The sequence below is a fragment of the Entelurus aequoreus genome, linkage group LG05, assembly GCF_033978785.1.
Source record: "Entelurus aequoreus isolate RoL-2023_Sb linkage group LG05, RoL_Eaeq_v1.1, whole genome shotgun sequence".
Lineage (NCBI taxonomy): Eukaryota > Metazoa > Chordata > Actinopteri > Syngnathiformes > Syngnathidae > Entelurus > Entelurus aequoreus.
Genome location: NC_084735.1, coordinates 80,490,750 through 80,517,985, shown reverse-complemented (window position 1 = coordinate 80,517,985; position 27,236 = coordinate 80,490,750). Strand labels below are relative to the sequence as shown.

Here is a 27,236-nt window from a genome sequence, read left to right as displayed (position 1 = left end):
AAAATAAGAGTTTTACAGTTTGAACATTAAATATCTTGTCTTTGCAGTCTATTTTGTTATATATAGGTTGAAAAGGATTTGCAAATCATTGTATTCTGTTTTTATTTACCATTTACACAACGTGCCAACTTCACTGGTTTTGTATATATATTATTGTTTTGGTGTTATCGTCCGATATCACTAAAACAAAGCCGATATACGTCAAAATACCAAATAAGAGGGAAACATTAAAGAAAGCAAAGGCTACAAAAAAGTACAGAGCTACCTATAGCCAGCTGCCTTTTCAGTGGCGCCATTTCTACATACAGCAACAAAAACACAAAAATTAAGCAATAAATAATACTAATTGCGCACATAAAATTGCACAGACAAACAAGAAAACAAGGCGTGGTGTTTCACGCCATGGTCTGCTGAGTAGATACTAATTGTCCTTGAGTCATAAGCCATTTGTCTTATGAAACATTGATGATATATGGATTACATTAATGTTTATGTCTTCTACTGCAAATATGAATAAATGCAAGCACGACCATGAATTGATTTACGTGGACCCCGACTTAAACAAGTTGAAAAACTTATTCGGGTGTTACCATTTAGTGGTCAATTGTACGGAATATGTACTGTACTGTGCAATCTATTAATAAAAGTTTAAATCAATCAATCAATCACATCCTCAGTTTCGAGCGCTACGATGCAAAGTGGTGTTGCCAACTCAGCGACGTTGTTGCTATATTTTTAAGCAGACTTTTTTTCCCCGCAAACACTGATCCGAAATCAGAGGAGAAGGCCTTGTACTCCCTCCGATTGAGTGGTATGAACAGAGCTACTTTCCCTACTGCCTCAAAGTGGTCGTTGTCGTGTCAACAAGTGGTGAGGGCGACACACCCGCCAGATGGAGAACGTCTACCGCGCAGTTGAGCAAAGCTTCTTCTTCCAGTGTGCTTTATTCCAGGAGCTGGCACTAATTAGAACTGACACTAAACTGCTCATGCAATTCGGCTCGGGGGCGCAAATTTGACAAAAGTCGGCCCAAACACGGCGGCGACTCGCAGAGCGACGTGTAAAAAAAAAAAAAAAAAACGCCACCTGCTTTCAGTCAGTCCATTACAAAGCGTTAATGGTCGCTTTAGTCGGAGGAGGAGGAGGTGTGACGGCTTGCCAAGCGGCAGCAGCCCCGCTTCCCTGATTAGCCGCCATAATGGATCCATTTCAGCCTGACCCAACGCCCCCCGGCTTTTTCCTCAAACATTCAAATAGAATGTTTGACGCTTTTTCGACCTGTCTTTTATTTGATTGAGGTAGCAATTTTCATCGTGTTTTCAAAAGATTTGATTGCTGATTTTCTATTTGGCTCAACAATGGTTGCAGAGAGGTGGAACAGTCCAGGTGAAATTATGCACGGAAAAGTTTTGCTTCGGACATTTTCCCTTTCTATACCATGATTTTCCACAATTTTTTAAATTTTTTTTAATACAAATAAAATGTAGCTTATTTTTGACGAACAAAATTATTGGAGAAATGTAGGCAAATGTATGCAAGCTTAAAGGCCTACTGAAAGCCACTACTACCAACCACGCAGTCTGATAGTTTATATATCAATGATGGAATCTTAACATTGCAACACATGCCAATACGGCCGGGTTAACTTATAAAGTGACATTTTAAATTTCCCGCTAAACTTCCGGTTGAAAACGTCTTTGTATGATGACGTATGCGAGTGACGTCACTAGTTAAACGGAAGTATTCGGACACCTTTGAATCCAATACAAAAAAGCTCTGTTTTCATCTCAAAATTCCACAGTATTCTGGACATCTGTGTTGGTGAATCTTTTGCAATTTGTTTAATGAACAATGAAGACTGCAAAGAAGAAAGTTGTAGGTGGGATCGGTGTATTAGCGGCTGGCTGCAGCAACACAACCAGGAGGACTTTGACTTGGATAGCAGGCGCGCTAGCCGACGCTAGCCGACGCTAGCCGCCGACCGCACGGATGATCGGGTGAAGTCCTTCGTCCTTCCGTCGATCGCTGTAACCCAGGTGAGCACGGGTGTTGATGAGCAGATGAGTGCTGGCTGGCGTAGGTGGAGCGCTAATGTTTTTATCATAGCTCTGTGAGGTCCCGTTGCTAAGTTAGCTTCAATGGCGTCGTTAGCGACAGCATTGTTAATCTTCGCCAACCTGGAAAGCATTAACCGTGTATTTACATGTCCATGGTTTAATAGTATTGTCGATTTTCTGTCTATCCTTCCAGTCAGGGGTTTATTTATTTTGTTTATATCTGCATTTGAGCCCGATGCTATCACGTTAGCTCCGTAGCTAAAGTGCTTCACCGATGTATTGTCGTGGAGATAAAAGTCGCTGTGAATGTCCATTTCGCGTTCTCGACTCTCATTTTCAAGAGGATATAGTATCCGAGGTGGTTTAAAATACAAATCCGTGATCCACAATAGAAAAAGGAGAAAGTGTGGAATCCAATGAACCCTTGTTCCTAAGTTACGGTCAGAGCAAAAAAAGATACATCCTGCACTGCACTACAGTCCTTCACTCTCACTTTCCTCATCCACGAATCTTTCATCCTCGCTCAAATTAATGGGGTAATTGTTGCTTTCTCGGTCCGAATCTCTCTCGCTGCTGGTGTAAACAATAGGGAAATGTGAGCAGCACTCCAGCTTGTGACGTCACGCTACTTTTGGTTGGGGCAAGGCTTTTTTTTATCAGCGACTAAAAGTTGCGAACTTTATCGTCGTTGTTCTCTACTAAATCCTTTCAGCAAAAATATGGCAAAATCGCGAAATGATCAAGTATGACACATAGAATGGATCTGCTATCCCCGTTTAAATAAAAAACATTCATTTCAGTTGGCCTTTAACATCTAAACCAGGCAATTATTTTGACTCGGGGGGCCAAATTTATAGAAAAAAAATGTGTCTGGGGGCCCGTATATCTGATTTTTAGGAACACTAATACAAAACCTCACAATAATGTCTGATTGAATGCTCAAAACGTTATGACAGACCGCCTTAAAAAACGGAATGGAATTCAAATGTTTTTTTACTGAACGGGACACCCAGAATGTACATGAACATAAAGAATGTGGGATTTACAATATTAACTATGACCGATAAAACATTGAATATTGACTACTAGGGATGTCCGATAATATCGGCCTGCCGATATTATCGGCCGATAAATGCGTTAAAATTTAATATCGGAAATTATCGGTATCAGTGTTTTTATTATCTGTATCGTTTTTTTGTTTTTGTTTTTGTTTTTTTATTTTTTAATTAAATCAACATAAAAAACACAAGATACACTTACAATTAGTGCACCAACCCAAAAAACCTCCCTCCCCCCATTTCTTTCTGTTATCAATATTCTGGTTCCTACATTATATATCAATATATATCAATACAGTCTGCAAGGGATACAGTCCGTAAGCACACATGATTGTGCGTGCTGCTGGTCCACTAATAGTACTAACCTTTAACAGTTAATTTTACTCATTTTCATCAATTACTAGTTTCTATGTAACTGTTTTTATATTGTTTTACTTTCTTTTTTATTCAAGAAAATGTTTTTAATTTAGTTATCTTATTTTATTATTATTTTTAAAAAGTACCTTATCTTCACCATACATGGTTGTCCAAATTAGGCATAATAATGTGTTAATTCCACGACTGCCTATATCGGTTGATATCGGTATCGGTTGATATCGGTATCGGTAATTAAAGAGTTGGACAATATCGGAATATCGGATATCGGCAAAAACCCATTATCGGACATCCCTATTGACTACATATGAACGTCACCTACCCTCTCGATCCAAATATTTTACAATCAAGCGAAATGCAACAAACAGCGTAATCTGATACATCTGATATATCACTAAGCTTTAGAACTTTGTTGTAAAAATCTCCCTGACACCCGCATTTCAGACTGGCCGCTCTGGACACACTCTGTGGATTTTTGGAAACCGAGGTATGACACTAACAAACTGAAAAGACTACATGGACTTATCGCTAGGGATGATACTCGAAACCGGTTTTCCCGGTTGTTTGATAAGAAAAGAACCGAGTCCTCGGACTCGAATCCCTTTTTGAGAACCGGTACCCGTTATCGAGACCACTATAGTAAAGGAAAAGAGTTGATTCTTTATTCGAATCCCTGGGAACGAATCCCGTCCCGACCAGAAATGCTCCGTGGGACATCACAGGAAATGACGTCACGTAGCTCAGTCATTAGGCGCAGATAGGGAAAGCAGAAAAACAATGGACGGGAAAAGGTGCTCCAAGGTGTAATAAAGTTCAAAACAAAAGCTATAATCCATCGAATAACTTTACTGAGAGATTTGAGCAGGGTAAAACACATGACGAACACTTTTACGACCAACCGGAAACATAGCAACCAGGCTAGCAACGCACCTCCTTTACGGCAGCTGTCGCAACGTTCTTAAAGCAACCGCAGCACATACATATGCATACAACATATCTCCCTTTTTTAACTTTTGTTTTTCTTTCCTTGTAAACAAAACAAAATCACACTGTATATGTGTTGTTTGTCTAATTATAAATAATGCAGACGAGGCGTGTTGGCTGAGTTCTTGACGTTTACTTTCACAGCGTGGCAACATGCAACACTTTTCGGGGCTACCGCGCATGCTCGTAACTCCCGTTGCATGCTGGGTAGTGTAGTTGTTATATTCTCTCGCTCATAACATTTGTCCCCCTATAAAGAAATAATGTTAACTCAATAAAGTGTATTTCTTTTTTTAGCTGTAACTTTTCATTTTTTAGCATTGTAACCACATTTGCAAAGAACTTTTCTCTTCATAGAATTTTCTTTCAATAAAGAAATAAAGTGCAAAAATGTCAAAGCATCATAACAAACAGTTATGTCAAATAGCAGCAGAAGTGCACTTTTTGGAGAGCTGTATTATTTTCAGTTTTGTGCCCAAGGGACTGATTTTATTTAACACTATATTATTATTTATACACCTATAGTGATCACAGAGACAGCTTGTTTTTGTGTTACTGTATATATTTGTTTCTCTGAAAATTCCCACTTAATATACTTTGGGTAACAACAGTCAATATTTATTTATTTTATTTGATTTTTCTAGGGGGGTAACAGTCAATATTTATTAATTTATTAGATTTTATTTTTTTATTATATAATAAAAGTGAGCTTTTGTTAAACCAAATATTGTGTGTTTTTATTGTGTGTTATATTGTGTGTTTTTTGGGGCGGCGTGGCGAAGTTGGTAGAGTGGCTGTGCCAGCAATCGGAGTGTTGCTGGTTCCTGGGGTTCAATTCCCACCTTCTACCTTCCTAGTCACGTCCGTTGTGTCCTTGGGCAAGACACTTCACCCTTGCTCCTGATGGCTGCTGGTTAGCGCCTTGCATGGCAGCTCCCGCCATCAGTGTGTGAAAGTGTGTGTGAATGGGTAAATGTGGAAATACTGTCAAAGCCCTTTGAGTACCTTGAAGGTAGAAAAGCGCTATACAAGTATAACCCATTTATCATTTATATACAACAACACTCGATAAGAGAATCGATAAGGAATCGGTTCGATAAGAGGATTCGATAATAGGCTCAAACTCGATAATTCCTTATCAAACATCATCCCTACTTATCGCGCCATCCTTGCCTTCCCCCTTCCTTCCAGTTCGATTCCGCCACATGGAGAATGGCCACCTTCAGATCCGCGGCATCAAGAAGGTCGACGAGGGCACGTACACCTGCGAGGCTCGCGTCATGCAGACGGGAGAGCTCTCCTTCAAGATGATCGAGGTGGTCGTAAACGGTGAGCCCTTTTTCTCCCGATTGCACTAACGATACTTTTTGCCAAACATGTTGATGCTATTTGGTCTCTGCTTTTAGTGCTCCCCACCATCCGTGCCAGGCAGTCCGAGTTCAACGCCACCGCCGACATCGGTAGCACCGCCCTCTTGGCTTGCGACGCAGACGGCTTCCCCGAACCCACCGTCACATGGGCCTAGTACGTGAGATCTCGCCCGCTAAGTGTTCACAGCGTGCTAATTAGCATGCATTGATACAAATTAAGGTAGTTGACGGATTCCAGAAGTTCCAAGGCTGGAATGTCGCTAGTCTGGAACCTTTACGTTTGAACACAAGCTGTTCCAAATTGTTTCGGATTGAAGAGAAAACAAACCGAAAACAAAATCTGCACAGTGTACAAACTGCAAGTATTAAAATAAATTATTCGTAAAATGAACAGTAAAATTAATAATATTTCAAACGAAAATGCATTTTTTGTGTTTTGTCGCTTGTTTCCGTTATGTCGCGCAGTCGTTTACCCCTGAATTGTTTGTGCCAATTGTGAAACATATTTTTTCAGATAATTTGTTTAAAAAATAAATAATAAATGGGTTATACTTGTATAGCGCTTTTCTACCTTCAAGGTACTCAAAGCGCTTTGACACTATTTCCACATTCACCCTTTCACACACACATTCACACACTGATGGCGGGAGCTGCCATACATCCTTAAAGTTATTAAAAAAAAAAAAAGGAAATTGTTAAAAATAAATAAAATAAAATAACAACAATTTAACAAATAATCCATTCCTGGGTCAAACGAAAAAAATGATCTTTTAAAATAATTCCCTTGTTCTTAAAGTTATACAAAACAGAAAAAAATATATATATATATTTAAAAAAATTAAATCCTCAACAAATAATCCATCTATCCATCCATCCATTTTCTACCGCTTGTCCCTTTGTGGGTCGCGGGGGCTGCTGGAGCCTATCTCAGCTACAATCCGGCGGAAGGCGGGGTACACCCTGCACAAGTCGCCAAAAATAATAATAAAATACAATTCTTAAAGATATATATTAAAAAAAATAAGCTTGCTAAACAGTAAACTGTAAAAACACGATAAAATAGTCACTGTCAAAGTTAAGGACAAAGGCGCATGATGGTGATGATGATGATGTATAAATCTTCTACAACAAGATTTTATTCGGTCAAATTCAGAGTTATTTTTAGTTCTATTATTTATTCCAATTTAAATTAAAAAAATGTGGTGCGGCCTGCCAAAGCCACCCGATCATTTTGTTGTTTGTCCAAAATGACAGTAAATGATCCCATCTTGTCCCAAAGCAGCCTTAGCGTGAACCCCAAATATATACGTACTGTATATATTTTTTCCCTCGGCACTCATTGATGGATATGCTGTGGCTCCACCTGTTGTGTGGGGCATGATGATGATGATGATGATGATGATGATGATGATGATGATGATGATGATGATGATGAAGATGCCCGAGCCACAGCAGAGTTGTCGCGGACGTGAGTGGAAAACCGAGGCCAACCAAGCTTTAGTTTCCTGAAGGCTGCCAGCAAGGCTGTCCTTTATGTCAAGACCATTTTTTTCCACAAAAACGTCCAAAAGACTTCCTTTTGTTGGCCTCGTGGGTTGTCGGACTCAACACCCTGTTTCATCTGGCCTTTTTTTTTTTTGTTGCTTTCTGTGGTCCACAGTAACAACGTCGTCCTTGAGTCTGGCGATAAGTACAGCCTGAACGAGGACGGCTCGGAGCTGCTGATAAGGGAGGTGGTCAAAGTGGATGAAGGAGATTACACCTGCATCGCCAGGAACAAAGCGGGGGAGACGAGCCAGGAAGTCAGTCTCAACGTCTTCGGTGAGGGACAGGAAAAACGTACTCAGAGTTGACGGAAAACCTTTTTGCCACTGGATCGTATGACAAGGCTAAACAGGAAGTGTCTGTTTTAAGGACAGAACTGTCCGGGTCCTGAAATTGACTCCCAACAACTTAAACTTTAGTTTTTGTGTTTCCTGTTTTGTTAGTTTTGCAGCCTAAAAACAGTGCAATTTAAAATATATATTTTTAAATATTTGTTTTCCTTTGACAAATCAAGAAATGCCATGGCATAAGGTAGAAACAAAGTAATTAAAATGTACTTGAAAATAGTCCAAAATAAATGAGAAGAAAAACGTATATATATTATTTTTAGGAATTAAACATGTTCTTTTCAAATTGAGTCACTAAAAAGTCATCACAATTAATGAAAAACACAAATTACATGCACAAAAGCAATATGTAAATATAGTTAATAATGTACGTAAAATAGTTCAAATTAATTTAGAAATATTTTATAATTTATTTGGAAAAAAACAAAGATTTTTGTTAATACATAGACATGGAAATACATCGAAAATACACCTTAGTCTTGTGTATTTTTATGTCTGGATATATGTATGTTTGTATGTTGAACAATAAATACATTATTGTTATTGTTTGTTGTACTATATTAGTACTTTAGCAGTAATACTAGTAAAAATACTAATTGTCATTATTTACTGTAAATGCATATGTCTTTTAAGTATTTGAGAAATGAAGTAATAAGAAAATATATATATACATATATAGACAGTGTACATATATATATATGTATATATATATATATATATATATATATATATATATATATATATATATATATATATATATATATGTATATATATGTATATATATGTATATATATATATATATATATATATATATATATATATATATATATGTATATATATATGTATATATATATGTATATATATATGTATATATATATATATATATGTATATATATATATATATATATATATATATATATATATATATATATATATATATGTATATATATGTGTGTATATATATATCAATCAATCAATGTTTATTTATATAGCCCTAAATCACAAGTGTCTCAATATATATATATATATATATATATATATATATATATATATATATATATATATATATATATATATATATATATATATATATATATATATATATATATAGTTTTTTAAAATGTGGTATTTAATCATATATATCAAAAAAGTGAAGACATTTTATACACTGGAAGAATAAAGTAAAAAAAAATTTATATTTTTGTTTTTGTTTTTGATTTTACCAATCCCATGTTAATAATTGTATACTACTAATAATAATAATCATTATTATGATTATTATTATTAATATTATTATACTACATTAACAATAATGATAATAATATAATAATTATTATTATTATCATTATTGTTAGTGTAGTATAATATTATTGGTTTTAATATGTGACTTTTAAAGTGTCAATAAAAGGCAAAGCTACATCTAAAATTACAAAAAAAAGGGGGGATTCATTTTGGCTTTTTATTGTTATTCTCTCCATGGATCCACTTTATTGTTTTTTTTTAGCTTAGATAATATTTCTTTTAGTCAGCGCTCCTGTGGTTGCTTCCCTTCAACAGTTTCCTGAGGCTGCAGGCAAACATTTTTTACCGCGCTCGCTCTGATTCACTGCTAGATTTGAGCTCAGGAAGCTGGTGGAGAGCAATTAGGCGCGACCAAAGAGCTCCAATAATTGAACATTCATCTCGCGGCTGTCGCCTTCAGCTGATTAGCAACGAGCGTGCGGAAACAACAAGATCGGTGATAAAAGAATAGCCTTTGTGTCGTTTCTCTTTCTCTCAGTTCAAGCTAAAATCACCTACCTGAGCAACCAGACGGCGTCCGAGTTCGACGACGAAGTCACACTGACCTGCGAGGCCTCGGGCGACCCCACGCCGTCCATCTCCTGGAGCTTCGAGAACAAGATGTTCGCTGAAGGAGAGCAGGTAATGGTGGAGGTCAAGGTGGACCGAAGCAATTATCAAAACAAATCATTAAGGGCCTAATCTACTGAAGCAGTGGTGACCAAACTACGGCCAGCAAGCCTCTTCATTGCAACGTGGAACGCTTTCAAATTAATCTTAAATACCAGGCCGTCTCTGATTGGTACATTTTTGCTGCCATCTTGTGGACAATGTAAGTAAATCAGATCAATTGACCTTGAAAGTACTTTGAAATAGAAGCACAGTATTTACTTATGACATATATATATATATATATATATATATATATATATATATATATATATATATATATATATATATATATATATATATATATATATATATATATATATATATATATATGACAAAATCCAAACAACCTTCCCTAGTCATGGTACAAAAATAAAATAAAATAAAATAATGCAACTAACCTAAAGGTCAACACACATGGTGACACATAACACAACCTGCTCACTGGACATTGTGGATTTTATAAATAAATAAAAATCCAAATTACACCCATTTAAATCCATTACAGTGCCTGATGGGAAAAATGTAAAACACTCTCTCCAGATGAATCCATGTTTTGCGCAATAAAGCTGCTTTATATTTATGTTGGATTACAAAACTTTAAGAAGGTCGTCACGGAAGTAAACAAGGTAGGAGTTGAACTTTTATACTCTTAATATCCAATTATATTAATTTGTATCAATATAATATGTACACACCCACACACACACATATATATATATATATATATATATATATATATATATATATATATATATATATATATATATATATATATATATATATATATATATATATATACATATATATATATATATATATATATATATATATATATATATATATATATATATATACAGGTTAGGTCAGGAAAAATCCCGAAGGGTATTTCATCCCTACAAGCCTGTTTTGCAGGTTTCCCTGCTCTTCAGGAGAGTTTACATATATATATATATATATATATATATATATATATATATATATATATATATATATATATATATATATATATATACATGTCTTAATTAGATTATCCAAAAATATAGTGCTGGATACCGTGGTAGAGCGTAATATGTATGTGTGGGAAAAAAATCACAAGACTATTTCATCTCTACAGGCCTGTTTCATGAGGGGTTTTCCTCAATCCTCAGGAGATTTATATATATATATATATATATATATATATATATATATATATATATATATATATATATATATATATATATATATATATATATATATATAGTTTTACTTTACATGCAGTCGGGTTTCGGCCCCCGGCCACATTTTTTTAGCCCAATGCGGCGCCCAAGTTTGAACAACCCTGTACTAAAAATTTGCGTGTATTAAAATTGTGCATACTTGATAGCACACGCAAAGCTGATCGACATAATATTAGGAGAGAGAGAATGGAAATAGAATTGTTTGGCTCACGCAGTGTGATTTATCAAGACCGAAGCTGTACTGTAGAGAGGACGTGCAAACTGACAGTTGCGCAGAATTGGATGTGCGTAAGGAGGCAATTACGCTGCAGCTCCGTACTACGTATACTTGCCAAAAAATATATGGACTGTCAAAAATAAAAATATGAAATAACATGAGTTTAAATCAGTTTAATAAAGTCAAATACAAATAAGGCAACAAGAGAAGTATCCCATACTTCTCTTTTGTAAAGTAAATCTGTACAGCAGATATAGATCATGTACTTTAACAGTATGATTTGCCTGAGTGACTGGACAGGACAGTTAAAAAAATATATATATATTGTCTATAATATCATTTTATAGCTGCTTGATGACTGAATAGGCTGATTAAAACACATGCGTTTTAGAGTCTGCTGGCGTCTTTTTTCATTTTTTTATATACACTTTACACTTCTTGCAATATTAATTTTCTCGTGCCTGGAGTGCACGCCGGCTGCTCGTGCCAACAGCTCCCATGAAAAAAGTGGGTTTCCTTGTAGCTGCACTCCAGGACTGCTTGTAAAATGCACATAAAAAGTGGTACATGTTTCAAAACACATGCATGGCAACATGGATGTGTAATAAATAATGGAGCTTTCCATAGAGAAAGCCTGCGTAAATAATAGCCTCATTTAAATAGGGCGGTCTGCACCGGTCATCAATTATACACACAGTCTTAGTAGATCGTGCACAACACGCCCACGCTATTTTACAGTTTGCACACGCCGTTTATCGCGTGGTATTTGGGTCTGAGTAGATCAGGCCCCAAGTCTAAGGTTGACTGCACGAGCGGCCACAACATTAGACACGTCTGGCAAGGAAAGGCAAGTTTATTTATCGAACACAAGGCAATTCAAAATTAGAAAGAAGGCAAAAATTAAAAAAATAAAATCATATTTCAAATAAAAAATCTGAAAATACAATCTTTGTAAAAACAACCAGAGATATTTCAAATTAAAATCAATACTGCAGATAAAATACAGGACAGGCCAAAAGTTTGGACACACCTTCTCATTTCAATGCGTTTTCTTTATTTTCATGACTATTTAAGCCCATTGAGAGAATGCCAAGAGTGTGCAAAGCAGTAATCAGAGCAAAGGGGGGCTATTTTGAAGAAACTAGAATATAAAACATGTTTTCAGTTATTTCACCTTTTTTTGTCAAGTACATAACTCCACATGTGTTCATTCATAGTTGTGATGCCTTCAGTGACAATCTACAATGTAAATAGTCATGAAAATAAAGAAAACGCATCGAACGAGAAGGTGTGTCCAAACTTTTGGCCTGTACTGTACTTTCAGTTGTTATATACACAATTAAATAACGTTGAGGCCCCTCTCACATCTTCAGGAAAACTATTCCAGATTCGAGGGGCATAGATGAATGAATGAAAACAATAGAATGAGACTGAGTCATACCAAAGACTATAAAAGTGGGATCCATTACCTCCCTGCATGGTACTCAGCATCAAGGGTTGGAATTGGGGGTTAAATCACCAAAAATGATTCCCGGGGGCGGCCACCGCTGCTGCTCACTGCTCCCCTCACCTCCCAGGGGGTGATCAAGGGTGATGGGTCAAATGCAGAGAATAATTTCGCCACACCTCGTGTGTGTGTGATAATCATTGGTACTTTAACTTTAACTTTAATAAGAGTATCTTGCAAGATTGTGTAGGTGTACCTAATATAATGTTTGGTGAATATTCAGATGAATAGAAGGGCCATGGCTCCAAAAAAATTAAAAAAATTAAAATCCTAGACCAGGCCTGGGCAATTATTTTGACTCGGGGGCCAAATTTAGAGACAACAATGTGTCTGGTGGCCGGTATATCTATTTTTAGGAACATTAATAAAAAACCTCACAATAATGTCTGATTGAATGCTAAAAATGTTATGTACAGACCGCCTTAAAAAAACGGAATGGAATTTTAAATTTGTTTACTGAATGAGACACCAGGAATGTACGTGAAAATAAAAAATGTGGGATTTACAATATTAACTATGAACGATAAAACACTGAATATTGACAACATATAAACATCACCTACCCTCTCCATCGACATATTTTACAATCAAGCGAAACGCAACAAAAATGCAGCAAACACAGCAAAATATGAACGCGAAGGGTAAAAATAAACCCCACCTACAATCTGATACATCTGATATATCACTAAGCTTTAGAACTTTGTTGTAAAAATCTCCTTCCGCGTCTGTCCCTGACACCCGCATTTCAGGCTGACACTCTGTGGAAACGCTCCCCACCCACACTGCTTGGTGCCTCGTCTGACCTGCTGTGACTTAGATTACCATAGTAACTAATTACATTACCATAGTAACTAGTATATCATGCAAAAGTGCAGATTCCAACCATTGAAATACTTTGTATAATTCAAGACTTACGGTCATTTGAAAACATCACTGCACATCATAATGGCAGCTACAGTTTCCATCTTAAAGATCTAAAAAAAATTATTTGGGAATGTCCGGCGGGCCAGATTGAAAATCTTAACGAGCCGCATGTATGTGGCCCCCGGGCCTTAATTTGCCCAGGTATGTCCTAGACCAGGGGTCACCAACGCGGTGCCCGCGGGCACCAGGTAGCCCGTAAGGACCAGATGAGTAGCCCGCTGGCATGTTCTAAAAATAGCTCAAATAGCAGCACTTACCAGTGAGCTGCCTCTATTTTTTAAATTGTATTTATTTACTAGCAAGCTAGTCTCGCTTTGCTCGACATTTTTAATTCTAAGAGAGACAAAACTCAAATAGAATTTGAAAATCCAAGAAAATATTTTAAAGACTTGGTCTTCACTTGTTTAAATAAATTCATTAATTTTTTTTACTTTGCTTCTTATAACTTTCAGAAAGACAATTTTAGAGAAAAAAATAGAACCTTAAAAATGATTTTACCTTTTTACCTTTTAAATTCCTTCCTCTTCTTTCCTGGCAATTTAAATCAATGTTCAAGTACATTTATTTTTTTTATTGTAAAGAATAATAAGTACATTTTAATTTAATTCTTCATTTTAGCTCCTGTTTTTTCGACGAAGAATATTTGCGAAATATTTCTTCAAACTTATTATGATTAAAATTCAAAAAAATTATTCTGGGAAATCTAGAAAATCTGTAGAATCAAATTTAAATCTTATTTCAAAGTCTTTTGAATTTCTTTTAAAATTTTTGTTCTGGAAAATCTAGAGGAAATAATGATTTTTCTTTGTTAGAAATATAGCTTGGTCCAATTTGTTATATATTCTAACAAAGTGCAGATTGGATTTTAACCTATTTAAAACATGTCATCAAAATTCTAAAATTCATCTTAATCAGGAAAAATTACTAATGATGTTCCATAAATTCTTTTTTTTAATTTTTTCAAAAAGATTCGAATTAGCTAGTTTTTCTCTTCTTTTTTTCGGTTGAATTTTGAATTTTAAAGAGTCGAAATTGGAGACAAACTATGTTTCAAAATTTAATTGTCATTTTTTTCGTGTTTTCTCCTCTTTTAAACCGTTCAATTAAGTGTAAATATCATTAATTATTAATAATAACATAGAGTTAAAGGTAAATTGAGCAAATTGGCTATTTATGGCAATTTATTTAAGTGTGTATCAAACTGGTAGCCCTTCGCATTAATCAGTACCCAAGAAGTAGCTCTTGCTTTCAAAAAGGTTGGTGACCCCTAGACTAATTCTCAAGCAGGGAAGAATATCATATTAATATCTTTTTGGTATTTTTGTGACTAATCCAAGTGACATTTTTCCCCACGAGCGCACGCTCTCGTGGGCCCCACTCGCGGTCCCCGGTTTGCGACATTAGCGGCGTCATTTATCATCGTCAATCAGGGGAAGCATTCACGCAGCAAAGCGCCTCGACGCCGGCGACTGGCTGAATGGGCCTCGGAGTCTGTCGGAACTTAGCTGTCGCCTGCAATCTCCTCGTCTATTCTGCACCTGTCAGCGCTCCATCCTCATCAGTCCTGTAAGAACCTAGAAAAAAAAAATATGGGTCGCTTTGGCCGCGTGGTAATTTACTGTGTTTTATTCACATTTAGAGTCGTGACGATGTGGGATCATTCTGCATTGCTGGCCCAAGCAAAGCATCTTCAGTTTCGCCAATTTATGCGAGGCTAAATCATACTATGTGCTAACACACAAGCCATCAAAGTGGCTGTTTACCTAGAGAGCAATAATTTTAAAATGTGTTTTAAAGGGGAACTGCAGTTTTTGGGGGGAATTTTGCCTATCGTTCACAATTATTATTAGAGACAAGAAGAAAAAAAGTTTTTTGTTATTTTTTTGCAGCGTAAAAATCGTCTCGTTCTCGGTGGCGAGCAATGCAATTAAAGTTAAAGTTAAAGTACCGATGATTGTCACACACACACGAGTTGTGGCGAAATTATTCATGGGAGCAATCGATTCTACCACTAAATAACTTTAAAAATGCATTGAAAAAATGTCAACAATACTTCATTTACGTTCCGTAGGCTGTATAATAACCAAGCTTTAGCGACTTTTGTAAGAGCAAACACGGAGGAACTCGTTTTCTAGCGTACTAACTAGAGATTTCCGATAATGTCTTTTTTGCCGATATTGTCCAACTCTTCATTACCGATTCCGATATCAACCGATACCGATATATACAGTTGTGGAATTAACACATTATTATGCCTAATTTTGTTGTGATACCCTGCTGGATGAACTAAACAATGTAACTTTACCATGAATTGATTAACGTGGGCGGGGTTTGGTGGGGGGGTTACATTGTAGCGTCCCGGAAGAGTTAGTGCTGCAAGGGGTTCTGGGTATTTGTTCTGTTGTGTTACGGTGCGGATGTTCTCCCGAAATGGGTTTGTCATTCTTGTTTGGTGTGGGTTCACAGTGTGGCGCATATTTGTCACTGTGTTAAAGTTGTTTACACGCCTACCCTCAGTGTGACCTGTATGGGTGTTGATCAAGTATGCCTTGCATTCACTTATGTGTGTGAAAAAGCCGTAGATATTATGTGACTGGGCCGGCACGCTGTTTGTATGGAGGAAAAGCGGACGTGACGACAGGTTGTAGAGGACGCTAAAGGCAGTGCCTTTAAGGCACGCCCCCAATATTGTTGTCCAGGTGGAAATATGGAGAAATTTAGGAGAATGGTTGCCCCGGGAGATTTTCGGGAGGGGCACTGTAATTTGGGAGTCTCTCGGGAGGGTTGGCAAGTATGCCCTACGTCCGTGTTTTACCGGATATGTACCGCTCCGTACAGCGGCGTTTTAAAAAGTCATTAATTTTACTTTTTGAAACCGATACCGATAATTTCCGATATTACATTTTTTTACAGCATTTATCGGCCGATATTATCAGACATCTCTAGTACTAACACATCGGCGTGCTACGGTATTAGCCGTAAAAGCTAGTTACGGCCAGAGATAAGCTAGCTTCTACGTCAGAACACAATGCGATAAAACAGCAATTTGTACTGACTGAAAAACATGAACAATCATATTACAGTATCTGTAAAGTATTAGCCCACATTTCATGTTTTGTTTGTACACAGCTAGCTAGACAGCATATGTACTGTAGTTTTAATAAAAATGTATACAAATATGACGTGTTGTGTGTATCATGATCAATATTAAAGTGACTCACTCAATAGACAGTTGTGCGTTTGGTCTTGCTGGCCAGGGACGTTTATTTCCGGTTTATTTTGGGTAAGCACTCTATTAAATTCAAAATAGCTTGGCTCTAAGTTCCACATTTACAGCGTCACTCTCTCAGCTTCCGTCTGCTTCATTTCTCACCCTTCCTTCGTGCTCGCATCTATAAGCAGTAGTTCATCCTCTGTATATTCAGCTTCAAAAATATGAGGTTGTGAATCCTCATTTGTCCAAAAATCTTTGTCTTCTATTAACAAGTTTGCCATGATTAGAACACACTCGCGTTTGTTTCCGGAAGTAAGAACACACGTTTGTTGCCGGAAGTCGGAAGTGTGTTGCTATGGAAACGGAAATAAATGCGCTGAGGAAATCAGTTTCGGTAATGCATAAAATTACCAAAATAAGGTAAATATTGTACATATTCCATATTGTTATCAATATGTCTGTTACTACATTATATATATATACTTGCAGTGTGTAAATAAAACATTGATGGAAGGTTTTGAAGTAGTTTATCATCTTTAATATACTAAAACAATGATGTCTGTTCTTGTCTCCATAATGATTGTGAACGATAGGCAAAAAAAAAAAAATGCAGTTCCCGTTTGAGCATTATATCCCACCTTCTTACAGCTTTTAGGACATAATGATGTTGAATGCAACTTGCACACGCTCATTAGCATTGTATGTAGTTAGCATTAGGCTAGCTCATATAGCTATTATCATTGAATGTATACTCTATCAGAACAACATGCCTACAAATTGGTAGTTAGTTCTCTCGGACTGCATTTGTGTATATTTATATATATATATATATATATATATATATATATATATATATATATATATATATATATATATATATATATATATATATATACATATATATATATATATATATATATATATATATATATATATATATATATATATATATATATATATATATATATATATATATAAAATAAACAAAAATATAGACACTTGAATAAAATAAAACATTCTTGTTTTATTCTTTGGTTTAAAATGTATGCGCAAGTTGCAAACCGTTACAATTTTTGAACTAAAAAAGTTAAAATTTTTGTGACAAAATGGACAGATAGCGTAAAACACAGGACTATTTACTTTTTTTTAGGTGAAGGTGATAAATATAGGCGCTGAAATCACAGGAAAAAAAATAAATATATATTTTGGACAAAATTTTGCATTTACAGGCACGTGATGAGTATAAATTTAAAATTGGTTACTTGAACGGTTGAATAAATGTGAGTGAAAGTTCTGTAAAAATTTGGCAGGGAAATTACATGTTCACTAAAGATTATAAGGTACTGTCATTGGTGGAAATGTAATTTGGTTTAGTTTTTTTTGAAGATTGTTGGTACAAAAATGTGAAAATGTTGTGCAAATGTAATATAGCGCTCAACTATGGAGGTTAATTGTGTTTTTATTACAAAAGTTTGTTTTTTTTTAACGCTGAATTTATGTAACTTAATCTAACCCTAATTTTTTTGCGTTTAAAATTTGTGAACTGAATTTTTTTTTACATCAAATTTTGCCGACAATGTCAATAAAAAAAATGTCAGTATTTTAAAATTCAGTGTATAAAAAAAATAAAATAAATCAGTGTAAAAAAAATTCAGTGCTGAAAAATTTGCTGCTTCATAAAGCAAAACTCACTTAAATTCACTTAAATTAAGGCTGAAGCAATCGATCCTGTCTCAGGACCAGCCAATGAGGTGTCAAGTTTGAAGTCACGTGACACGGGTCTTGCAAAACAGCATAAAAAAAGGCAGTTAACAGGGCATAATACAACATAATTAAAATTTTAACGCGGATCGCTGGATATTTTCAAACTAAAGAAATGACTGCAATGGTTAGAATCTTTATACACTGAATTCTTTTACACTGAATTTTTATACAGTGATTTTTTTTCCAATGAAATTGTCAACATAAATTGATGTTTAAATAAATTAAATTACATAAATTCGGTGTCAAAATAAATGTTTTTGTAATAAAGACCCAAATTAACCTCCTTACTTAACAATTTCCTACAATTTTTTTTTTTGCACTTTTACCATTGTGTGGTGTATTTTGTTTGCACCTCAGATATTTGGGTGGTGACCATAACTGATTCAAATGCCCATGAATGGTCAGTCTGTTTCCCCTGTTACTCATTTTACATATGTTCCACAGTGTCGTTGTTTTGTGTGTGTTTTTTTCCCCTCTCTAGGATTCGTGGACGCGACCAGACAAATACGAGGTATGGCTACTAAAAATCGTAGCCGTAGAAGCACTCGCCCCAGACATAACACCCCCACCCTCAAAGTGTCACCACTTAACCCCACGTGTGCCGCCATTAGCCGATCACTTAGTGTGTTCACACATTAGTCACGTACTGCACTGCATTTCATCCATTTAGTTCCGGAATGTATTTAGAGACGCTGTAGTCGCTGCGCCGTGATTGATTGCTGGGGGAGATTCCATCTTGAAAGCAACGTAGATGTCGATGACGAACTCAAATGTTTGTTTCTCCACATGCTGACGCCCATCCAGCGGCTTAAATGACCATTTCTGTGCGTTCAGGCTAATTGTTAGCAAGCTAGAATCGCAAGACAGCTTTTTTAGCCACAGTTTTTAGAGTTACCCCAATGAGTTTTGACCAAAATTGAGGAGCAAAACGCACAAAAATGTTTGCCGGCTGAACAAAATACACCAAAAAAACTCTTATTTTTTTCCGGTTTATTTTGGGTAAGCACTCTATTTAAGTCAAAATAGCTTGGCTCCAAGTTCCATATTTGCGCTGAGGAAATCAGTTTCGGTAATGCATAAAATGACCAAAATAAGGCAAATATTTTACATATTATATATAGTTATGAACGTGTCTGTTAGTACATTATATATATATATATATATATATATATATATATATATATATATATATATATACACATACATATATACAGTATATACTTGCAGTGTGTATATAAAACATTGATGGAGGGTTTTGAAGTTGTTTTAGATGAGTTCTGACCAAAATTGACAAGCAAAACGGCCAACAAATGTTTGCAAAAAAACTCCAGTTTTTTAGCTAATCGACTACGTCCTTAGTCTCAGAGGATTGACTACTATTAGAAAGTATTTCAAGGTCGTTTTTATTTAGCCTTAAAAATTTAGGTTTTCTACAGTATATTAGCTGGCGCGAGTTTATCGTTCATCGTTCATCGTTTGAAGTTGTCGGCCACTAATGTTGCTACTTAATTTTGGTAGTATTAGCCGAGTATGTAGCTTCATATTTTTCAAAGTCAGTTTTTACAGTGTTTCAAGGAAAATTATTTTTGCGTAACCTTGCTAACTATCCATCCATCCATCCATTTTCTACCGCTTAATCCCTTCGGGGTCGCGGGGGGGCGCTGGAGCCTATCTCAGCTACAATCGGGCGGAAGGCGGGGTACACCCTGGACAAGTCGCCACCTCATCACAGGGCCCCTTGCTAACTAACCAACTACAAAGGTACTTATAAAACAAAATGTCTTCTTTAACAGACCATCGAGCTAGCACAGCCAATTTACCATATTTTACGGACTAAAGAGCGCACCGAGCTATAAGCCACATTCGTTTGGTCTTGCTGGCCAGGGACGTTTTTTCCGGTTTATTTTGGGTAAGCACTCCGTTTAAGTCGAAATAGCTTGGCTCCAAGTTTTACATTTGCGCTGAGGAAATCAGTTTAGGTAATGCATAAAATGACCAAAATAAGGTAAATATTGTACATATTACATATGTTTATGAACATGTCTGTTAGTACATTATATATATACATGCAGTGTGTATATAAAACATTGATGGAGGGTTTTGAAGTAGTTATAGATGGCCCCAATGAGTTCTGACCAAAATTGAGGAGCAAAACGCACAAAAATGTTTGTAAAAAAACTCAATTTTTTTTAGCTAATCGACTACGTCCTTAGTCTCAGAGGATTGACTACTATTAGAAAGTAATATAAGGTAGTTTTTATTTAACCTTAAAAAATGTAGTTTTCTGCAGTATCTTAGCTGGCGTAAGTTTATTTATCATTCATCGTTTGTAGTTGTTGGCCACTAATGTTGGCGTCATAGTCGGTGGTTGTTGCTACTTAATTTTGGTAGTATAAGCCGAGTATCTCGCTTCATATTTTTCAAAGTCAGCTTCTACAGTGTTTCAAGGAAAATTATTTTTGCGTAACCTTGCTAACTAACCAACTGCAAAATTACTTATAAAACAAACTGCCTTATATTATAGACCATCGAGCTAGCACAGCCGATTTACCGTATTTTCCAGACTAAAGAGCGCACTGGGATATAAGCCACACCCGTTTGGTCTTGCTGGGAAAGGGACGTTTATTTATTATGGGTAAGCACTCCATTTAAGTCAAAATAGCTTGGCTCCAAGTTTTACATTTGCGCTGAGGAAATCAGTTTCGGGAATGCATAAAATGACCAAAATAAGGTAAATATTGTACATTTTACATATTTTTATGAACATGTCTGTTAGTACATTATATATATATACTTGCAGTGTGTATATAAAACATTGATGGAGGGTTTTGAAGTAGTTTTAGATGCCCCCAATGAGTTCTGACTAAAATTGAGGAACAAAACGCACACAAATGTTTGTAAAAAAACTCCAGTTTTTTAGCTAATAGACTACGTCCTTAGTCTCAGAGGATTGACTACTATTACAAATTATTATAAGTTAGTTTTTATTTAACCTTAAAAATGTACGTTTTCTACAGTATCTTAGCTGGTGTGAGTTTATCGTTCATCGTTTGAAGTTGTCGGCCACTAATGTTGCTACTTAATTTTGGTAGTATGCAGCTTCATATTTTTCAGTCAGCTTCTACAGTGTTTTAAGGAAAATAATTTTCGCGTAACCTTGCTAACTAACCAACTACAAAGTTACTTATAAAACAAAATGTCTTATATTAGAGCTAGCACACCCGATTTACCGTATTTTACAGACTAAAGAGCGCACCGGAATAAAAGCCATACCCACTAAATCCGAGAAGAAGAAAATATTTTTCCATATATTAACCGCACCGCAAATATGTACGTTGGGAAATGAATACTTACACATAAAGATTCTGTAATTGATTATTTACATACCTTAATTGTTTCCAAAATGTGGCTGTAACATGGCAGTAAAACGTCATAAACCCACTCGCTGCGGAAGCTAGCTCTCCCGTCAGCTAAATAGAACCAATAATTCCACAGCGACGTCTTAGTGAATTCACGGAGGAATTTGTGAAACTGAAACAATACAAAAAGAATGCTGTTGTAGGTTAATAATACTAACACGGGCACTCGTGAACATTTTAGCATATTAGCTAATGCTAACGACGCTAGCCTCATTACAAATATGCATGAAAACAGTCCTACAGACGTCACACATGGGACGGTTTAGTACGTTTAAACAGTTTTAGTTATACTGTCAAACTTACAAAAGTTGCTTCGAGTGATGAATGGAGAATCCGTACGAGTAGAAACGCTATGGACGGCTAGGAGACTGAACGGAAATTCTACTTCAGGTTTTGAAGCACTAAATAGAAGGACAATGCAGTGAGAAAATGCGTCCAAAAGATGGCGACATAGCATAACATAACAACGAAACACTTTCCTAATGTATTTGCTTGTTTCTGTTTTTATTTATTTAAATTTAATGCTGTCAGCGAAGAGAAGTCCATAAATCAATCTTATAAGCAGCAGAGTTCAAAGTGTAGTAAAAAGGTAGCCGCTTGAAGTCGGGAATTTACGGTAGTAGTTCTCAGCCACTAGTTTTGACGTCATATTCGGTGGTTGTTCCTCTTTAAATTTGGTGGTCTCCTGAAATCGGTAGGTCGTGAGTTCAAACCCCGGCCGAGTCATACCAAAGACTATAAAAATGGGACCCATTGCCTCCCTGCTTGGCACTCGGCATCAAGGGTTGGAATTGGGGGTTAAATCACCAAAATGATTCCCGCTCACTGCTCCCCTCACCTCCCAGGGGGTGGAACAAGGGGATGGGTCAACTGCAGAGGGTAATTTCACCACACCTAGTGTGCGTGTGACTATCAGTGGTGCTTTAACTTTCACTTCATGTTCTTCTAAATCAGCGTTGACAAAGTTTCATATTTGTGTAACCCTGCTCACTAAGCATCCCATCGATTGACTATCAAAACAGGCTCTGTCGGCCATCTTTAAAAAAATTCCGCAATTAAACATTTCAGTTGGACCGTTGTAATGTGGGGTATTAAAATGAAATCCTTCAAAGAGTCTGGACTAAAATTCTCAGGAAAACACCAAAGGATGCGATGTTGCATATTTCATAATGCGTTCATTTTCAATAAAACATTTGTTTAGTCTTCGGGAGTCATCGCAGTCGTATCTGTTTTCAATCATATTTGCAGACCTCCAGATCTATTTTGCGCACTGGATTCGGAAATAGAAGCCTTGTCAAGAATTGCTCTTTGTCGGTAGATGAGTGCTTATAGAAATAGAAGGATATGTTTGACCTTCACCGTGTTGTGTAATAGCCATGTTTCCAAGCATTTTCCATTTTGGTACTAATGAAGTCCTTCGAGGGACATAGTAGGTTGGACGATTGAATCCATGTTTGTTATTGTATAAGACTAGCATTTTTGGGTTGACCTTTTTTATAACAGTAACAACACCCGTGTTTTAGAAAGTGTAGCAAAAAATAATGCTGTTCAGCAGTAATTACGAGGAATATAATCCGGCCTGATCGTTACATGCACCTACTATTGATTCAAGCGCTCGTATGGATTTTGTGCGCATTGATCGGCCCGATCTTTAGCCGGGTTCTACTAGCTAAGGAGCCCGGCTGAGTGGAGCTCCGCATCATCTATCAAAGGCTGTCTTTGTAAAACCCCAAAAGTGTCGTCATGCAGTCGTACTTTTGCTTAAAAGACTGAGCCGGCAACTGAAAGGCAATTGTTATGACTCAGGAAAGTGTGACAAATCTGTCTCGGAATAAGTTTACGGATCACCTCCTTACATACAAACCCCGTTTCCATATGAGTTGGGAAATTGTGTTAGATGTAAATATAAACGGAATACAATGATTTGCAAATCCTTTTCAACCCATATTCAGTTGAATGCACTACAAAGACAAGATATTTGATGTTCAAACTCATAAACTTTATTTTTTTTTTGCAAATAATAATTAACTTAGAATTTCATGGCTGCAACACGTGCCAAAGTAGTTGGGAAAGGGCATGTTCACCACTGTGTTACATGGCCTTTCCTTTTAACAACACTCAGTAAACGTTTGGGAACTGAGGAGACACATTTTTTGAAGCTTCTCAGGTGGAATTATTTCCCATTCTTGCTTGATGTACAGCTTAAGTTGTTCAACAGTCCGGGGGTCTCCGTTGTAGTATTTTAGGCTTCATAATGTGCCACACATTTTCAATGGGAGACAGGTCTGGACTACAGGCAGGCCAGTCTAGTACCCGCACTCTTTTACTGTGAAGCCACGTTGATGTAACACGTAGCTTGGCATTGTCCTGCTGAAATAAGCAGGGGCGTCCATGGTAACGTTGCTTAGATGGCAACATATGTTGCTCCAAAACCTGTATGTACCTTTCAGCATTAATGGCGCCTTCACAGATGTGTAAGTTACCCATGTCTTGGGCACTAATACAAACCCATACCATCACAGATGCTGGCTTTTCAACTTTGCGCCTATAACAATCCGGATGGTTCTTTTCCTCTTTGGTCCGGAGGACACGACGTCCACAGTTTCCAAAAACAATTTGAAATGTGGACTCGTCAGACCACAGAACACTTTTCCACTTTCTATCAGTCCATCTTAGATGAGCTCAGGCCCAGCAAAGCCGACGGCGTTTCTGGGTGTTGTTGATAAACGGTTTTCGCCTTGCATAGGAGAGTTTTAACTTGCACTTACAGATGTAGCGACCAACTGTAGTTACTGACAGTGGGTTTCTGAAGTGTTCCTGAGCCCATGTGGTGATATCCTTTACACACTGATGTCGCTTGTTGATGCAGTACAGCCTGAGGGATGGAAGGTCACGGGCTTAGCTGCTTAGTGCAGTGATTTCTCCAGATTCTCTGAACCCTTTGATGATATTATGGACCGTAGATGGTGAAATCCCTAAATTCCTTGCAATAGCTGGTTGAGAAAGGTTTTTCTTAAACTGTTCAACAATTTGATCACGCATTTGTTGACAAAGTGGTGACCCTCGCCCCATCCTTGTTTGTGAATGACTGAGCATTTCATGGAATCTACTTTTATACCCAATCATGGCACCCACCTGTTCCCAATTTGCCTGTTCACCTGTGGGATGTTCCAAATAAGTGTTTGATGAGCATTCCTCAACTTTATCAGTATTTATTGCCACCTTTCCCAATTTCTTTGTCACGTGTTGCTGGCATTAAATTGTAAAGTTAATGATTATTTGCAAAAAAAAAAAAAATGTTTATCAGTTTGAACATCAAATATGTTGTCTTTGTAGCATATTCAACTGAATATGGGTTGAAAATGATTTGCAAATCATTGTATTCCGTTTATATTTACATCCAACACAATTTCCCAACTCATATGGAAACGGGGTTTGTACTTGAAATTTTGAAATGATCCATCCAAGGGATTTTGATTCGTTTGTCCGATGATAAACTAATAAGTTCACTTGAGGACAATTTGACATAACGAGCAGCTAAAATAACCGAGAAAAACCTGTTGGAGGAATTTTTTGTATCTGTCAAATGCCAACTGTATTTGCGGTAGATGAGTTATACAGTACATCTGGAAAGTATTCACAGTGCTTCACTTTTCCCACATGTTGTTATGTTACAGCCTTATTCCAAATTGGAATACATGCATTTTGTCCTTAAAATTCTACAGACAATACCCAATACTGAAAATTTGATCAGTACTTTGTTGACAGCAATTACAGCCTCAAGTCTTTTTGAATACGATTCCACAAGCTTGGCACACCTATCCTTGGGCAGTTTACCCCATTCCTCTTTTTTCAAGCTCCCATCAGGTTGGATGGGAAATGTTGGTTTTCATCAAGGATGTCTCTATACATTGTCTAGTCAGGGAGGTGACCAAGTACCCCATGGTCACTCTGTCAGAGCTACAGCACAGCAGGCACAAGACATTGATACGACGTTGGTTATACATACACGTCCTTTAAAACTGGCTTCAAAACAAGGTTACAAAATAGTTGTATTTGTAAATTGAGACAACGTTGATGTCTAACGTTGGATCCATGTTGTTGGTTGGTAAATGACCAAGTTTCAATGGTCAAGTCAACATCACAACCTGACATTGAATAAACGTCCTTGTATTTGTATTTGTGTTGTAGAATATTGGTTGGAAAATGACCCAAATTCAATGGTCAAATCTATATATATATATATATATATATATATATATATATATATATATATATATATATACACCGTATTTCCTTGAATTGCCGCCGGGAACATAGTATTCGCCTGCCTAGAATTACAGCCGGGTCAAACTCATTTCGCAAAATAATTAGCGCATGCTTGGCACTTCCGCCGGGTCAAATATGAGTCATTAAATGACTTCCGCCTCCTGGTGGTAGAGGGCGCTAGTGATCATTCTTGCGACTGCTGGTACTGCAGAAGACCGGTGCTGCAGAAGAAGACAACACGCAGCAAGAGTGAGCAGCCATTGTTTGCTTGCACTTTTACCATGGAGGATTACATATCTAAAATAAAACAGTTTTCTAAACTGGACTTTCAATCGAAGCAGGAGGTAATACTTAAAGGAAGATCTCCATCGAGACAGAGAGACTTTTAAAACTGAAGAAAGATAAGGAAGACTTCTGTAGGAGCTGCGCATGGACTCATTTATAGCTAAAGGTAAGACCATAGTAACGTTTTTTTTATTAAATGTGATTTTCATGATAAGGTAAGCGCCGGAGTGAGAAGAGGTTTTAAAATAATTAGCGCATGCTTGCCAATCCCGCATGCTTTTGGTAAACGCAGGAGTGAGAAGAGGTTTTAAATTAATTAGCGCCCCGGCGGCTATTCAAGGAAATACGGTATATATATATATATATATATATATATATATATATATATATATATATATATATATATATACACACTACCGTTCAAAAGTTTGGGTGAAATAGCCTTCATTTCTAAGAACAAGAATAGACTGTCGAGTTTCAGATGAAAGTTCTCTTTTTCTGGCCATTTTGAGCGTTTAATTGACCCCACAAATGTGATGCTCCAGAAACTCAATCTGCTCAAAGGAAGGTCAGTTTTGTAGCTTCTGTAACGAGCTAAACTGTTTTCAGATGTGTGAACATGATGGCACAAGGGTTTTCTAATCGTCAATTAGCCTTCTGAGCCAATGAGCAAACACATTGTACCATTAGAACACTGGAGTGATAGTTGCTGGAAATGGGCCTCTATA

General features: G+C 36.6%; 2 protein-coding genes across 3 annotated transcripts in view; both read left to right on the top strand.

Moving 5' to 3' along the window:
* Positions 1-27,236, top strand: part of LOC133651091 (neural cell adhesion molecule 1-like) — an 881,445-nt gene that overhangs the window by 213,711 nt on the left and 640,498 nt on the right. The gene's annotated exons all lie outside the window — the stretch shown is intronic.
* The window catches only part of LOC133649970 (neural cell adhesion molecule 1-like), a 616,992-nt gene that overhangs the window by 557,725 nt on the left and 32,031 nt on the right, over positions 1-27,236 (top strand). Inside the window, exons 5-9 of the mRNA XM_062046685.1 lie at positions 5,666-5,803; positions 5,881-5,998; positions 7,505-7,665; positions 9,517-9,659; positions 19,017-19,046. Coding sequence (XP_061902669.1) covers positions 5,666-5,803; positions 5,881-5,998; positions 7,505-7,665; positions 9,517-9,659; positions 19,017-19,046 — 590 coding nt within the window. The remainder of the gene's footprint in view (positions 1-5,665; positions 5,804-5,880; positions 5,999-7,504; positions 7,666-9,516; positions 9,660-19,016; positions 19,047-27,236) is intronic.